General features: G+C 40.1%; 1 protein-coding gene across 2 annotated transcripts in view; it reads right to left on the bottom strand.

The window, feature by feature from the left end:
* LOC132985165 (MAM domain-containing glycosylphosphatidylinositol anchor protein 2-like) overlaps positions 1–18,172 on the bottom strand; it is a 186,668-nt gene that overhangs the window by 43,059 nt on the left and 125,437 nt on the right. For both annotated transcript variants that reach the window (XM_061052390.1, XM_061052391.1), the window contains exon 10: positions 8,812–9,084. In XM_061052390.1, the coding sequence (XP_060908373.1) occupies positions 8,812–9,084 (273 nt within the window). The remainder of the gene's footprint in view (positions 1–8,811; positions 9,085–18,172) is intronic.

The following is an 18,172-nucleotide window of genomic DNA, read 5'->3' as shown; positions in this document are numbered from 1 at the left end:
AAAAAGTAGTCCAGTATTGAATATTTATTGTGGGCTGCGGAGTAGTAAGTGGAGTCTCTTTTGTTAGGATTTAATTTTCTCCAGATGTCTATAAGACCAATCTCAGTTTCTGTCACTTTTAATATTTGTGAGGCCTTCTCTGCTCTATGTTTTACATTGTATTGGCAGTCTAGCTTGGGATTCATGACCAGGTTTAGATCACCCCCCATAATCACTGTCCCTTTTGCCTCTAGAATGATCAAGTCTATTATTTTGGATATAAAGTCAGGCCCTTGTTCCGGTGGCTTGTATACATTCAAAAATGTTATTTCAGCATTATCTATTCTTCCTTTAACTAGTATACATCTCCCATCTTTATCTGCAATTGTTTTTTCAGTATGGAAAATAGTGTTATTCGTAATCAATATCGCTACTCCCCTCCTTGCAGAATGAAAAGAGGCTGAGTGTACTTGAGCATTTGCTAATCTTTCTAGTTTCTTATGTTCTTCTCTTGAGAGATGAGTTTCCTGGAGGAACATGACATTTCCTCCCTCTCTCCATCTTTGTAGCACTTTTTTCCTTTTTATTGGGTTATTTAAGCCATTCACATTTAGTGAAGTTATCTTAATGTCCCCTGACATAAGATCATTTTTAATGTTTTGAGTCTCAAATTCTTTCATATTTGTCTTCCTAACTATGTTCCCAGGTCTTATAAAAAAGTAAGCAAAAGTGATAAATTGAAAATAAAATAAAAGTAACATACAATTAAATAAAATGACTTCCAATAATGCCACCCCGCTAATTGGGCAGCTTTCTTTGGTTTTCCATGTGTCTTTTGTCACATGGATCCTAGGGTCTATAAGCGGTTGTGACCCTTTGCTTATCAAAATAAAAAAGTGTCTGTTACAACACATAATGAAATACAGCAGCAGTAGGCTTTTATAGCCCCTTCCACCTCGGTGCCTCTAATTTCCCTATTTTATTCCTGTATTCTTTTTTACCTTAAGGCCTAATTTCTGCATCATCAGGAGGCATGTTTTTCCAAGAGTCAAACTAGTCAAAACAAAACAGCAATATTAAACTAATTTGATCATACATATACAAGTGAATAATTTCTTGTTAGTAAGTTCATTTTAATAAGGTAGAGACTTTTCAGCTAACTCACCCTTGCCCATTATTTTTATTTGTTTGTTGATAATTGATCAAATTGTATTATTTTATTTGTGCTAGTTTCCATTTAAGGCAAATTATACGCTTGTCTAATATTTCAAGTGTCACCCCGTCCCCTTTAAGTCAGGGTGAAGAAAAGGGGGCGGTATCGAAATTACATTATTTTTCTGACACTAAGAGAATTAAAGAAAATCATCGTTGCTCCTTAATCTGAGCTAATTTATTAGTGTATGTTAGAAGAAAGCAGAAATTCATCATAGTCCCCTGCACATTCGTTTTTAAATAACCAAAAAATCTATTCAGTGAAGTTTATATTTACGACAAGCATTCAGTCAAAGTTTAAGCATATGCAGGGGGAAAGAGAAAGTTAAAGGAAATAAACGAGAGATTAGATGTACCGAGTCATACCAACCAGTACACCGTTAGAAGTTGTCTTCTTTAAACTTAAAACAGTTTTCCATTTTTTTTACTTGTGTCTCCGTCCAGGTTCTGCTATCTTGGCTCTGTCCAACACCATATTTCAGTCTTTACGACAGGGTTGAAGTAACTTAAAGTAATAGAAAGGCTAGATTTATATATAGTTCATGCTTCTTCTTTTTTAATTAGTTACCAGATTTACGCCACATATGAGGGATTTCCTACCTATATCAAAAGCCATTAGTCTAATTGTCCTGAAACTCCTCATGCGCGTTCCTCTCCGCCTTGTGTCTTCGCTACCATTCCCCCTTGGATGCATGCGTTTTCCAAAAGTCTCCTTCAAGCAGCCTCTCCTCCAAGTCAGCAATGTGAGATCTTGGGATCTGTATATCCAGGGCTTTACCGGCTGCATAGGCGTCTTCATAGATGTCTAGTTGGTCTTTTTCAAACACCTTTAGCCTTGCTGGGTAGATTATGTAGGATTTCACCTGTCTTTCCTGTAAGTGTTTTCTGATTGGGTGCAGTCGGTTTCGTTCCTGTTGGATTTTAGTAGTGAAATCCTGGTCAAAAAAGATTCTTGTGCCCTGCAGTAGGATTTCTCTTTTCCCCCAAGCCGATCTGAGAACTTGTTGTCTTGTGTCCTAATCAACAAAAGAGACAATAATCGAACGTGGTCGAGGGCGATTGTTTTCTGTGCGCTTACTCGTGAAATTTTCTCTTGAGCTTGTAGTCCCAGTTTGTCCTTAAGCAGGCCTTCCAAAAAGTGGATCATGTCTTCACCCTCTGCTCCTTCCTTCACATTATAGATCCGGATGTTATTTTGTCTTGATTTAGTCTCCGAATAATCCAGTTTATTGGTTGTGTCTTTCAACTTCATCATTAGGAAATTATTGATCTCATAAAAAACTGTCTCTTTTTCTTCGCAAAGTGCCAGTCTTTCCTCCACCTCCTCCATCCGTTCTCTGGTGTCTTTTATTTCTCGTTTCACCTCTTTAATATCTTGTTGTAGTTCAGAGAAAGCTTGCTTTGTTTCCGTCCGAAAGTCTTTGAAGTCTTTTCGGAAGTTGTCCAATTTAGAGGTGATTTCGTCGGTAAACTTTTGGAGTAATTGTTCCATCTCGTGTTCTTTGTCTATGATTTGTTTGTTTGTTTCACCTCGTGATTTCTTTTCCGTCTTCTTCTCTGAAACTGAGATTGCTCCTGAGCGCAAATTCATTCCCTTATGAGGATAGGCCTTTGGTTTTCCCCTTTTCGTTTAGAACATGTTATATATTTATCAACTTAGACCGAGGTGATAGGGAGCTCGAAACTCACGCTGCCATCACTTGCGCGCGTCCGCCGGAAGTCCCCGAGAAGAATAATACTTTTGATATGATAAACAATGCAGAGGTAGTAGATGCATCTAAAAAACCTCAGGATGATAAATGCACCAGAATTCTTCCTGTTTTATAATCAAGACTCTTTCACAAAAAAAAAAACTACCTCCATTGCTCACTGATATGCTAATAGGACTAGATAAACATATTTCCCAGCACACACAAACACAAAAACTAGAATAAACATTGTCTGCACCTCACTTGGCAGAGTTTGGCTGTATAGAGCCAGCTGTGTTTACAGCACACTGTACAGTAACTGTTACGTCAGCCAGCCTGGCAGATGCTGCCAGCTTTGTTTATACAATTCATCCTGCACAGCACAGTGAGACTGATATAAATATAAAGAGGCTATAATTAAAAGTACAGCAAAATCAAAAAGTATTCTTTGATAAGTAGTCTAGAGTGCTTAAGGAACACATGACTAAAGGAATTGGATTCATACAAGTGCGCTTTGTGCCATAAGAGGTCAATAAGACACTACATTCATTTTTGCATTAATGCTGTCTTATTTTGAAAAGACTTTTGAACCTAAATGTAGTTAAAGTATTGACATTGTCGTGACCTCACAAGTGAATTGTCCTTATTCCAATATGTAATGTAACATTTATAGCAGAATGTCCCTCAGTCTTAAAAATCCATTTAATTTCATATTCAGCATATTATATTATCTAACCCACTTACACTGCTTGAAACAGTTAACCCTGGGTGGGAGACATCAAACATGGAGTAGAGACGGCTTAATTGATTTTTTTTTTTAAATCCTGTTTATAACAGCAGAACCAATGCAATGACTAACAACAGCTCAGCAAAAGAAACCTTCAGGCGAGAAGTTGACCTTGTTTGCAGACTTCAGTTTCATATTTTAAGGTTTTATGAGCATGTTTTCTTCATCAGGAAAACACTTTGCCCCACCATATGTTGAGGGCTGCTATATGGTGCCGTGCTCATGTGTGATGTAGGCCGTTGTGGCACAAACGATGCTTGCATATGTATGCACATCTGGCCGAGACAAAGCCAACACCACGGCACGAACAGCTAACTGACTGTAGGGAAAAGACATTAGAGGCATTAGAAGACTGGGTGGTAATTGCTTGGTTGTGGCCTTCTGGGATAGAGGATGAAATCTCTCTGTGGTTTTTTTTTTCTCTCTGAGGGAAATGCCATTTAACTTGTAATGAGTCACTTCCACTTTTACTATTCAGCGGATTCTCAACTTCCTCCCTCCCCCATAAGACGCTTGAACAAAGGAGGGGAAAAAAAACCCAGAAAGATTTTGAATGGTTGATCATAAAAACTGGGATGAATTGAGTTTGCTTTGACCCACTGTGACTCCTATTTTTTTCTTGGTCAGAGTAAATTGAAGGCTGCTCTAATAGTGTAATAGCTTATTGATATAAAAGACGCAGAAAATAGGTCAGAAAACAAAAAAAAGGGACAGAAAAATGGGCAGAATAGATTGTGTCTGACTCTCAGTGTGGTCACAGGTAACATTATTCATACACTGTCTTATTACTCTGATCACATAATGTGAGCCATTACTGCAGACAGGATCCATCAATGTCAGGGTGTCTCTTTGAGCTGCAGAAGGTATTCAACATCATTCCCCATTTCCTGCACCAAAGAGGTTAGAGTCTGATGAACTTGACACAGACATAAAGCCAGAGAGTTTTGTTACAAAAAAACCCACTTCTAGAACTCAGAGCAAAGCAACAAAGGTTCGTTTAAGACCTGAAGTGATGTTTTTAAAACCCAGAGAGAGAGAGAGAGAGAGCAATATGCAGGTTTGAAGGCAAATCCAAGTAAGGGTGTTTTCTTTTACTTGAAGATACAATTTTTATATAATGAAGACAAAAATAACATTAACGCACAAAATATCTGATTGTACTACTGTAGCTCAAAACATACCCTGGAGGCTCATCCAAAAACACCTCAAAGAGCCAAACAAACATGCAAAAAATAAACGTGGCTGAGAAAATCATTTCTCCAAACTGATGATGGATTAAATAATAGTGCATTAAAATAGACCGAGTGCAAATGAGGCTTAATAAGATTGCGAGAGTGTGTGTGGGTGTCTCACTAAGAATTAACATATTTTCCTCCTAAAACATATGCAGATATCTAATTTCAGACAATTTATGGTGATTCTTGCGTCATTAGGAACAATTGCCACAGCAAAAAGAGGGACTTGGAGCATACACGGACATCATTATGAAGAATCTGCAATATGCAGAGAATGAATGTCTGGACATAGTCTCTGAGAATTTATTTATTCTTGTCATCTAATTCATGACACGATGCCAGAGAGAGGAATTAAATGCTGGAGAAATGAGAATCCCTGTTTGCACTTTCTCTGCAAATTCAGGAGATCTAACAAAACTGCAGGATGAATGCAGACATGTCACTCACATGAAAGAGGGAGGAAGAAGTTGGAGTTAGTGGTGCAGCATGGCTGTGTTTATTATAAATGTAAGTTTCCTTGTAATTACAAAATATACCACCCTTAAAGAAGAATTCCACTGATTTTAAAAACTTTTAAGATAAGCTGTAGTAGGTTGGGGTGAATCGAGGGGTTTGTGTAAAGAAGCTATTGAGTTGCATTATAGGATTTGTAGGACCCAGGGCATTAGTGGTGGAGTGACATCAAATCTATAATTATGAAATCAAACTCTAAATGGATGGAATATGCCTTTTAATCACACATAATGTGCATTGTGTAACCTGAGCTTCACCCTATCACTGCTTCATCAGTACACATTTGCAGCTTGAGGACAAGATGTACCGTACATGGAGAGTTGTGCATGAAACACGGACAGCATCAGACTGGAATTGATTCAGTGAATAAAAGCAGCACACACAGAGAAGAACTTTTCCTCTCCATCTCTTAACTGTAACCCTTCAGAACAGCATGGTTTCAGTGTTTTGTTCAAAACTTGTGTTTTTTCCTGACAGAGACCCCGAGCCAAGGCTTAGCGGTACACATTACAACCCTCTGAGGGGTCGCTCCCCTGGCACGATTTAATGGCCAACTTGGCCATTAGAGCCAACTCACTGTGTCCACAGATGTCCCAATGGCTTGGCACATGAGCATCCATGCACATGCACACACGCGCTCCCATGGCACAGTCACATTTTTTACGCCAAAGAACAAGCGATGTCTGGCTTTGGTCTGTTTGCATGTGTCTGTCGACATGGCAACATGTATGTTTTGCTTGGTACGTTGACCTGATCTGTAAGTTTAATTGAGCTACCATGGCTTCAGGCCAAAATAGAAGACTGATATGTTCATAGCATTAGCACAGCATGAGAGCGGCGAGGGAATATCTGCAGAGGCGTCTATCTGTCTTCACTTTATAAAGTTAGCAAACCATAGTATTACCCTCTTGCATGAGTTATAACTAATATTTCATGAGCAGAGACATAGAGATACAGCTGTGATTGGATTATTATTTCAGACACACGACTGACCCAAATTGGTCTCATATTGTAGCATTTGAATTTCTGGTTAAAAAAAGGATACGAAGAAATTCAAGAAAAAGGGCTGGAATTAAGGGAAGAGGGCACGCCACATTTCATGGATGATGGGAGGAACCAAAGTGGATTTTCTGCACCATGCTCCTGCACTCAGGGGGTTACTAAAAGAGCCTCTATACCTTTGGCAACCACTGAGTCCAGATGGTGGGAATCTGGAGCATTGGGAGAGGGAGGAATGAAGCGACGGCAGGAGAGAGAGAGAGAGGGAGAGAGAGGGAGAGAGAGAAAGAGAGGGAGGGAGGATGAAAGGGAAGGAAGAGGAGTGGAGGTTGAAGGAGGGAGATCGGGGCGAGAGTAAAACCCCAGCCCTGTTGAGCAAAACAAATGGCTGGAGGAGGCTATCTGCAGCTGTCTCTCAGCTCTACCTGTTTCAGCCAGAGAGGACTGATTTATGACACACACAAGGAGTGGTGTCCATCTTTAGAGGGATGATGATAGAGAGACGTTTAAATGAGAAATGGAAAGAACGAGAGAAAAGAAAAATTGACAAAGCAAAACAGGAGATGGAAATATTGTGTGGAGCAAAGATACCATAGAAAACAGCAATAGATGGAGCAAAATCAAAGTGGCAGGAGATCAAAGTGACAAATACTCCTCCGGTGACCCTGCAGCTCCCGTCTCTAATGGGAGGTCTGGGAGATTGAAACCTTGGACAGAGTTCCTGCGGTCACTCAGCACAGCCAAACTCATTTGATGCTGTCATAACAACCAACCAGGAGATGGACACTTCTAACCCTATATGAAAAAAGAAAAGCCAGCATCTAAAAAATAACCTTAGGTGGTAAGTGATGGTTATCCGACAGAATAGTTTAACATGCAAGACAATGAAGAAGCTGATTGACATGTCCAATTCACATTGACAGAGAAGTCATTCTTTCTTTCATTCTTCTTTTAAATTAATTGTCCAGCGTACACAGACATCCCTGAAAACATAATGTGACAAGGACTGTTACTTTTTAAGGAGCCAATTTCACCTGTCGAAAATGTTCATAGTGAAACAATCAAATTACCAGCTTGACTGCAAACTGACAGAACCGTTAACAGGACGTAGATTCATGACAGATAAATGGTTTCCCATCAAACACAGCATCAAGGTGAATGAAACACGCTGACAGTCCATTTAAACCACTTAAGTGTGTCAAACAGGAAGGAAGATTCTTTTTAAAGCCTAAAACTAAAAACACAAGTGCAAAACAATGTGTCCATGTATTAGCATATCCTGCTACAGTAACTATTAGCTCAACACACAGAACCCCATCTTATTTGGAGGGGGGGGGGGGGGGGGGGGTGAGACAGGTAAGAAAAAAACACATGAATGTCGTTAATCTGTCAGATTTAAGGGAGTCCATCACTGACCGAGGACTTTTTCTCTTGGAAATGCAGCTAGAGTCTCCGTTTTTGACAAAGAGATGATCTTACAGCGTCCATGTTTTAAAAACAATTACAGTACAAGTGAGTGTGAAAAAAAGTGCCAGTAAATAAACTCATGGAGCTTGATTGATCTTATTTTGCTACAGCAGCTTGCTCCTGTAGATATAACATTAAGCAACAGTAGTCATTTAGCTTGAAACATTGCAACATTGAGGATAGCCAACAAAATGTTGATGAACTATTGGTTTAAAAAAAGAACAAGAATGATTAAGTGAATATTCTGCCCCAATGATCTTTATCCTCAATGTTGTATATTTGATATTTTACTTATTCAAGAACAGAAACGTTTACAAGCAAAGCGTCATTAGCTAAGGGGGGCAGAGGGCTAGTTTCGGGATTGTTTATGTTTCCTATGTTTATTTTATTATTATTATTTATTATATGTGTTATATTTAACATGACTGTGGCCTTCGATGTCTTGTACCAGAGTTAGCTTGAAGTAAAATTTCATCTGTAAGTCTGCGTGTCTTTTCTATCCTCCCAGGGTCAGTGTTCAACCTTCTGAATATGTTCTTAAGACCACATATACGGGAGAGATTTCCAAAGGTTGCATGCTCCAAACAACTATTTCCACAGGTCAAAACATGTTCAATTTATATATTCTAGGTTCAATAAGTTGAAATCCTCCATATTCAAGCTTCAGATATTTTACGACCTGAAAACTAACTCCTTTGCAGACAAACCATTATTTCAGTTAAGAGCCTGTTCTGTCCTCAGGGGTTGTGTTTGAATTCTACCAATCAAACAAAAAAAGAGAAAATAAGGATCGAGATACCGTACCAATTTGATACAATCTAGTCAAAATAAGGAGCATGGTTCAAAGGGATCTTCTACCATGAATACCAGTACATTTCTAACAGTTTAAAAGCATGATAGACACAAATCTTTAAAGACAAGCACTTCTTACCTGTAACCTGGAAGGTGCATTTTCCTGCTCCTGCCTCGTTGATGACATTACAGGTGTATTCACCCCACCCGTCTCTATTCAGGTTGCGGATGGTGTACTCCGTCTCATCTCTTTGGGCATCGAATGCCCCGGCATGGAGCAGTCGGTTGGATAGAAGCCACTCAAACCTCAGCACACGGGAAGGGTGGGCTCGCAGCACCCTGCAGGTCATCACCACAGGCCTACCTAAGCCCTGGCGCATCTCCATGAAAACCGGCTCCACAGTCGGGGGATCTGCGTGGGAGACGGACAGAATCAGATAGGTTCAGCTGACTTTTGTTAAGGACAGAATAGTGTGTCAAAGATGTGTACGGAAGAATGTCTGGATAAGGAGGACAAAAAGGAGAAAAGGAGAAGGAGTAGGAGGAAGGTTTTGTTGAAATCTGAACAAGACAGCTGCCATTCAGGCAAGAGCTTTCTCGGTCAGACGAGTTCATATCTGACCTCGCAGTGAGAATATCTGGAGGATAAAGAAGAAAGCCCAAAATATTGAGTCTAGAAGAGTAAGGTATGAGATGAATAAACAAAAAAAGTTAAAAATTTAGACAAGGACGTGTTATGAAAGTGATGAACAAAGGAAAAAGGCTCTGAGCAAAGAAGCTCACCGACAGCCTGAAAAAGACAAATTTGGAAGGGAATAAGAAAGCTTGTGCAACACATGTTGACATTAAGCACAGACAACGACAGAGACAGAAGTGTAAGAGAGGTAGTCTCTAGTTGTAACATGAATAAGAGGGGGTTAGCAGGGAGAAATAGGTTAGATATTCATGTGCAGTCAAAACATTTGAAATAACTTTAAACAATCAAAAGCACAAAGTCGATACAGCTCAGCCACTAATGAAAAATGGCGTGCGGAAACAATTGCAAGGAGAGTGGCACTGCACGCAGGAAGATCAATTTAACAGGTAACCTGGAACAATGTTCCGAGCGAAATCAGTCACGCGTCACAGAAAATGGGTAACAGCATGATGAAGTGCAGCACACACTTTCGAAATGGAAATTAATAACGTATTTGAGTATCTGATAGGCGTCACCTTTTCCCACGCAGACAAACTGCTGCTGAATTATTCAGCCTGTCATCTCAGTGTGAAGTGGGGGGCTGCATACGACCTCCGTGCAACTCAGACACTCCCTCTGCATGTAGGATTTTTTTTTTTAGATGTTAGTCAAGTGTAAAATGTGTGCTAGATGCGATGTACATGCATGGCGACAAAACGTGTGTGCAGTATTTTTTTTATGAGGACAAGATGCGTGTAAGCGCTTGCACATGCTACTTCTGAAACTATGATGAATAATTCCCCCCCCCCCCCCGTCTTGAGCTTCTCTGCTCTTGTCATGCTCGTACAGATGTTTGACAAAAGTCACGGCAGGGCTCGAGAAACTACAGTGACTGCTGAGCAGAAGAGACACAATGACACAGAGCTTCTTAATTGCCAGAAATTTGCATAATTTCCTGCAAAGTAAAGGAGAGGCGGGAAGCTACAGTACAGCCAGGGCTAGGGATGTTACATTTAAAAAATGTAATATGCTACAGATCACCGGTTACCTGATTGAAACTGTAATCTGCAACATAATTGTCTACATTATTCACTCACGGTAGTATAATCTAATTACTGAGCTTCCAAATTTGATAGGATATGAAAATAAATGAGCAGTTTATTCAAATTTACAGCATATCATTTGATAACACTATTAATGTAATTATCTATAATCTTAATAGGCCATTTTTTAAAGTGACGTAAAGATGCAAAAAAGGGTAATCTCTCCAAGGAGTCTAACACATACACATCTGCTTTCCAGGAAGTATTCAGCCTTGTTTTTAAAGACGCTAATTTTGTTTTTCTGCAGCGCATAATTGAGTTAACCTCAGACCAGCTAGTGGAGAAGGGCATTGTTATGGCAAAATGTAAGCTGTTAACATCATAGCATATGCAAAATAATACACCAACAGGCAACACTCCAAAGAGGGATTTTAGTCTCCCTTCCTCGATTCTAATGATCACAAAAGACAAACAACAAACGTGGCTTTAACACGGCAGCTTCTCTGATTAATGACACACCATTAGATCGAATAATGACTGGCTGAAGTGTGAGGAATAACAAATCATAACACATGGAATGACTAGAAAAGTAAACAAGGGGTTTGAACTGAAAGGAAGCAGAAGGAAAAAAAAAGTTTGCCTTCTTCACCTGATGCTCTTCACAAGGTGGAGAGTAAAGTGGCTTTCATCTAAATGAAAGAGCAATCAGTTCCTCCTTCAAATGTGCCTTGCCTGGGCTTTTACCAAGACCTGATGTCTTATCTCTGACTGCAGGAGAAAGGTCTGAATCTCTACTTATCACATTAAAATTGTAGGTTTGTGTGTGGCTGTGAATCACAGCTCAGCTCCACAGCCTCCCTGAGTGGCACTAGACCAAATTGCAGTAAGTGCGTTTCCATTGACAGAGAAAGACAAATGAAGACAGGGTTGGGGTCTGCTGCAAATGGAAAAAAAATATCTTATATAACCAAAACATCCTTTAGACAAGGGTACATGCCTCATCTCCCCCAGCGTGTGTCTCATGTGAAGCAGCTGCCTGGTGAACAAGAGGGGAGAGGAGTGAAAAAGGTCCCCGTCTGATATTCCCTGAGCAGCACCCGCCATGGTTAGCGTAGCAGCGAGGGCGTATAGAGGGCTCAGAGTCGCTGGAAGTCAAAGGCTGAGGGAAAATCCTGAGCACGGGCTGAGATGTAATCCATCATCAGTCACAGGTGGGTTCCTTGACAGTAATTCGCTGAAAAACAACTCTTAAGAGCACAGAGGCCTTTTCCCCACAGTCCATAGAGCCTCCATCTACAGGGAGGAGGACAGATCAAAGACCGGGGTATACATGTGGGAAACATGCACATATGTGTGTTTGTGGAAGAGCAGTCAGATTTGTGTGGAGCTGTATTTCTGGAATACCGCTTGACTGCTTTACAATAAACATCAGCTTCAGTCAAGATGGGTTACATTTTCCTTCCATATGCTTCGGGTGAGTGCATCAAGAAAGGGACATGCAACTCCTATGGGCAAGCCTGCAAGATGAGATTATACTGAAACACTCGGTGCATTGGCACGTGAAGTGTGTTTACGTGAAGACATTCCTTCTATATACGGTTTGATGTTCGTTTGGTCTTTCTTGTTTTTCTTTCATCCTCTTTTCTCCTGAAAGCAAATCAGAATGCGTTAGCTCATGGCTCACTGGGCGGCTGTGGTGGCAGAAATACCTCTGACACTTTACCATTTTCCATTACAAGCATATAAAAATACTCCATGTATAAGGGGTGATTGTGGATATTCTGCAATCGTCTCTCCTGCAGCCAAATGTCCAACGTGTCCTTGGTCCAGCGTGGTTAAGACACTTAACCCAAAGACGGATCTGCACCCACTGCTTCTTCAGCAGTGTATGATTATGTATGAATGGGAATAGTTAATACTGACGGACACTTTATATGGCAATAATCAGTGTGTGAATGGGCGTAAATGAGTACGAGTGACCTGCAGTGTAAAAGGGCTTCGAGTAGTCAGAAGACTAGAAAAGTGCTATACAAGCTCAATTCCATTTACCACAAGTCCTGGGATTAAAACTATGATCAGCCCAATGTTCTCAAGACATCACTCAATACATAAGATAAATAAGATTTCTAATAAACTTCCTCAAAATGCTTGTATTTACATAATGGCCGGAAAAACGACCTAAATACAGTCTGACCACAAAACAAAAGCCTGCTACAACAGCACTCATTTTTAGCAGTGTAATGTAGAATCAGAAAACAACAGAATGCCTATGTGCTCGTTACCATACTCACTGTTGATGTTAAGATGTTAGAAAAAATTATCTATTTTATTTTATTTTGTTCCTGCAGGTGGTTGCCTTATACAGGCAGACTGTATAAGGACACTTTTAATGTGAACATTCTGGAGAAAATGATTTCTTAGTACTCTTCGAGGAAAAGGAAAACAAGAATGGTCGCCCTGACTTTTGTAGCAATCAATCATGTTGCCAGATCCAAAGGCAAACTGGAGAGTTATATGTACTAATGCTTACAGCATGAACAACTGAATCAATGCAGATTACTCTGTTTGTGAAGGAACACTGCCATTCTCTGTGTGACATTAGGAGTCAATTTAGTCTTTCAATCATTCTGTTAGTTTTAAGTTATTCTCAATGGAAATGCCAAAGGAGAAGAAAATATCGCACTGTCATGAAATACATTGCTACTAGAAATATCAGCATGTGGATAAAACTGCCAAATGACTGTACATCATCTCCCTGAACTTACATTTCATTTGTATGTTGGAGAAAATCAGATGTCCATTTGTCCTCAACTTTTCTGATATTCAAATTGCAAAAGTAAAACAAATATGTATTGGCAGTCTGGAGTGTTTCGCACACAGGGATTTTAAATATCTTGAACTAATTATTTTAGTCTCTTACCACTTTCTAACTGGACATATGCAAAAAGCAACAGCGAAAGTTTCTAGGTGACCGAAAACATTATTTTGGGCTACTTTTTTGATGCAGTATTTTTCTATCTGTCGACTATTTTGTATAAAGCCCTGACCTTTCTGCTGCTGCTGAGAGGAGACGAGTAGCAAAGAAGGAATGGGTGAGTGTTCATAAAATCCTCAGAGTCCAACAGGATTCAGGGAAGTTTAGGCCCGTCCAGGAGCTGCAGCTCTATACAACAGCCAATTCACAAACATGACACACATTTCTGCTGCTTTTTCAAACGCCCAAACGGTTGGACATTTCTTCTCCAACTAGAGATTTCTCTCCAATGTTTAAGTAGCATATGAAAGTGGGACACAGTTTGTTAGCAATGTTAGTGATCTGATCTGAGGTGATATTATTGAGCACTGTGCCCAAGTAGGTTTTTTTTGGTTTTTTTTACTTTAGCGCAGCGCGAAGACCAGCAAGAGAAATCTCGCACTACCCTCATCTCAGCGCCAATAGGCTCTAGTTCCTTGCAGCACATAGTCAATGAATAGGTTTTAGAGCGGCACACAGCACATCCTATCTTACCCGAAAGGTCGTTCACTCTTAAAATATTATCAAGTACTACAGTTAAGTTTGTACTCAGTTACTTTTTAGGGCTCTATGCTTGAAGTGACATCATCGCTCCTTAATGAAGCCTTCTCATATTAAACTTCTGTCGACAAGTTTTACATTAAGATGTGACACACCAGAGCTCCATTCAGAAACATGTCATGTGTTTCCCACAGCAGCCTGCAGCAGCAGCGTGTGGGAGTATGAAAGAAACAGAAGGCTTGATTTGAGATAGAAGCTAAAGCCTTCTTGTGGGAGAATAATCTGTGTAGGATATGCTTCAATATCAAGTCTTGATAGAAGGAAATAACATTCATTAGGAAGTCAAAGAGAGATACACAGTATGTGAAATGATAACCCTGATTCCACTGACTGCTAATGAGTCCCTGTGTTAAATAATGTAGGCGAACACTGCTCCGCATCAACAAGCCCTCCTTCCCTCACGCTGCAGCCTCTGCAATCAAACAATGAACTCGAGCACCATGTGCATTACCATATTATTATTAAAACTTAGGGATAATTTATGAACTTAAACATATAATTAAAGATAATCAATTTAGACTCTCCAGCGTGAGGAGTGGCCCGGTGATCCGCTAAGCTGTGTGCAGGACTCTGTTTACAACCAACATATTCACTGACCTTTTTCTGGTGTGGGATTTGATGCGGCTGATCAATTCAACATTATTTCACCCCCCCCCCCCCCCCCAAAAAAAAGGGGTTATGAACATTTTATCCCCAAATGTAGTGAGTGTGTGTGAGCCCTGCTGTAATGCAAAAGATTAATTTGCAGGCGTTAGGCTAATGTGGATCGCTCTAATGCGATTCACATTAGAGTGGGCCTCGGGGGCTAGCAATGCAGGACTTCTTGATGCAGAGAGGAAAATTAATTAAAACAATAATCATGTATTTCTGCTCATTAGTTTTGCACAGACAGTAGCTCTTTATCCCGGTGTGTCTTTCCTGATGTATGTCAGGTATAGCGAGGAGTTGCTCGCTCAGAGGGACAATCGCATGGTTGCATCAGGCAGGTGCCATGGCTGATGTGAGAAGGAACAGAAGGGAAGCCCGGATAAAAGATTCCTGTGCATCTGTGCTGAAGTAGAGCTTGATAACTCTCAGTTTGACAGACTGTGGTATCTAGGACAGGGGACCTCTTTAAACCTCTTTCCTCTCTCTATTTCTCTCTGTTTCTGCGTTCCTTCTCTCAAGCTTCGAGATCATGCCAAGTCAGTTTGACTAAGAACATTAGGGTGTCACAGCTTGGGATTTGGCGTTTGCAATTCTATTAGAGTGACTACTTTATAGGCGGACGTCTTCCATTCCCTCTACCTCTCCTCCTGGCGTCGCCACTGGCGTCCAAAAGATGCAGGTTTTTACATATCAAAGCTGTTGACTCGCCAGAGTCGTTCCTTCACGCCTTTAATGCTCTTTGCTTCAGAGGGCCGTACCTCGGTGCCTTGATCAAGTTACTAAACGCGGCTTTGCACATGGCTCACCACCAAAGGCGGGCAAGCTCAGGCTGGGACCTGGAAACGCAGGCGAGAAAAGCATCTCAGAGGGATTGGCTTGTGCTTACACACAATGAGACAGGCCAGGGAAAAGAAGGGAGGGGGGCATACCAACAGTGGTACTAAGCAAACAACAAAAGCAGGCTTGAATTGTGTTAATGGAGTAAAGATTCAAGCAGAGAAAAGAGGGGGAAAGGTCTATGTATTTAGTGAACGTAAGAGAGTCAATATTGCGCGTTGCTGTGTACAGTACATGAACACATGTCTCAAATATACTCAAATGATGTCTTAGCAAGCCAACAACTCAAGTACGGATTGTTTTTGCAATTTAAACTCGGGCTTTGATGCCAACTATTAATAAGTAACAAGAGTCTGACGGGGAGCAGAACTTGCTCTGAAGTGAGAACATGGCAGAATGATTGATTTATCAACACCAAAGCTCTAATAACGCTCTTCATTACGAGTTCTGCTTTGAAGATGCCGAACAGATGAAAGTGATGTACGGCATCAAGAACTGTAGTGCAAGAAAGGTGCTTTATTAAAATAATATCACATAATGAGGAATAATTGCATTCGAGAGGAACTCGTGTGGAAAGGACGAGAATTATCAGAAGTGAATAGATGTGCTTCAGTGTGTCTTGAAGCATTTGTGTCATCCTGTGATGCAACCGCATGCCAAGAAAAATCTATCATTGAGATGAATTCCAGATTTAATGGCATGTGTCTTTCACCCCAAGTCGTTCTCCTCCAATCCTGAGGAATGCTTTTTCCATTTCAGTGTGCATACCTGTGAGTGAACCCCGGTCTAATGTCACTGAGACTATGGAAGGGGGCAGCAGTGTTTGCCAGGAGATGACCTTTCCTGGTTGGATGTCAGAAGCCCAAAAGCCCATCCATTTGTTGCTTTTTTTTTAAATACTGATAAAGCTGCTCTTTTTTAGTTTTCACAATATCATTCTGCATGTATCAAGGCCAAGGAAGAATGTGAAGATTATAAAAATATGTATGCATGTGAATGCAGAATCTGAAGACAAGGGGCGACATATATGTAAAAAGAATCCTGATTTCAGTTTGAGGTTTCAGTGTTTTGACAAACTGTGAGAGAAAGTGATTTAAGAGAGTTAAAGAGGCTGAATGCATTGACTTCAATGCAATCCTGAATGCCATTGACTATCGTCTTATTAGTCTCTACAAAAATAAATCTTTATATTATCCAGACAACGATTCAGTCCTAGATTTTAACATTCAACTACATTCCATTTCTCTAGTTTATATTCTGACTGTTAACTATGACCAGCACACTGAAGAAGAAGTCTTTGCCTGCTTATCCAAACAAGTGTTTGGCTTCATCAGAAGACCCCAAAATGTCTCTCATCTTCAAAGGTAATATTGTCCACTCGTAACACTATGTTCAATGGGCTTCAAGATTGCAGCGCCTGCGCTACAAGAGTGTATGGTCTTAGTTTGCACTTCATGAATAGTGTTTATTAGCATGAGGAACTAAGCTCATTTTTGCTCTTGACCTTTTGACTCTGAGCAGCAGCTTGACAGATCTTTATTCTGTAAATAACTTATTATTGCAAATGACATCAATATTTTGTATTTCACAGTTTAGTGAAATTTCATGTAGCTACAAAAATATGTTGTTCTAGTGATAGTTTGTGAATAATTCAATTTTTTTTTTAATCACTTGTTAGCACAGCAACACACAGTAAGCTTGTTAATGACAGCAGATAACTAGCATCTTTTTAAGTTAGTTAGTTTTCTGTGGTGGATGGGATGTCGTCAGTCGATATGAACTTTAAGTGTACATAAGTTCGAAGAGAAAAAAGAAAATGGGCATGGTTGGGTTTCATGAGGGGAAGATTGATACTAAATCAGCCAAAGAGTCTTTATTATGTTAAAAGACTTTTACTTCTTAGTCATATTCTTCTCTTAATCTCTATAAAACATCCCTCAAACTAATCCAAAGAAGACCTCTTATTTTATGCAGACAATGTCTGACATTTCTTTTTTCCTTTTTCAATGATTCAAAGATGATGTTTTTGCTCACAATGTTCGCTCAGCAGCGTTGCTAATTGCAGCATAATTGTAGCTGTTTACTAAAAAAGCATCTGGGCAGTGAGTGCTTATTTGCTTTTTTCCTAGACTCTAATTGTCCTCCTCTGAGAGAAATTGTAGACAGACTACAGTACGTGCCCTGCTGCTTCCCACAGATCACTGTGACCCTCTTTCCTGTTTAATGCTGGAGGCAGTTAACTGCTCTCTGCTGAGAGAGAGCTGAGGCATCATCTACTCTGCAATTGAGAAGCAGGCGTTATTGTAGATATGTGTCTATTTCATGCGGGTTACTGTACACTTGATTGATATTTTAATGTTGCTGTAAAGAAAGAGAGAGGATGGGGAGAGGATCAATATGTAAATACAGCATTTTAAATTTAAGGTTTTCAAAAAAAGCAATTACACTAGTCTCTCAGTTTCACTTTCAAAAATGAGTCTCTAAAACCACGGCGTCTTTGCACGAGGCAGCACAGCCAGCGAGTGTTGCTAATTAATGGCGGGCGTCTTCGAGTCCAAATCCTTTGTTTACTTCTGGGTGTCAGCACTGGTGCGTACCAAAGCCACCAACCTTTGATATGGGCTGTCATCACTGAATAATCATAATCAATTCAGCCCTAAAAATGTAACAGTCTTCTTCAGAGAAAATAAAAACTTCATTAATTCCCTTAACACAGCACAGT

The sequence above is a fragment of the Labrus mixtus genome, chromosome 12 (assembly GCF_963584025.1).
Source record: "Labrus mixtus chromosome 12, fLabMix1.1, whole genome shotgun sequence".
Lineage (NCBI taxonomy): Eukaryota > Metazoa > Chordata > Actinopteri > Labriformes > Labridae > Labrus > Labrus mixtus.
Note: the sequence above shows the minus strand (reverse complement) of the source record. Positions and strands in the feature narration are given on the sequence as shown.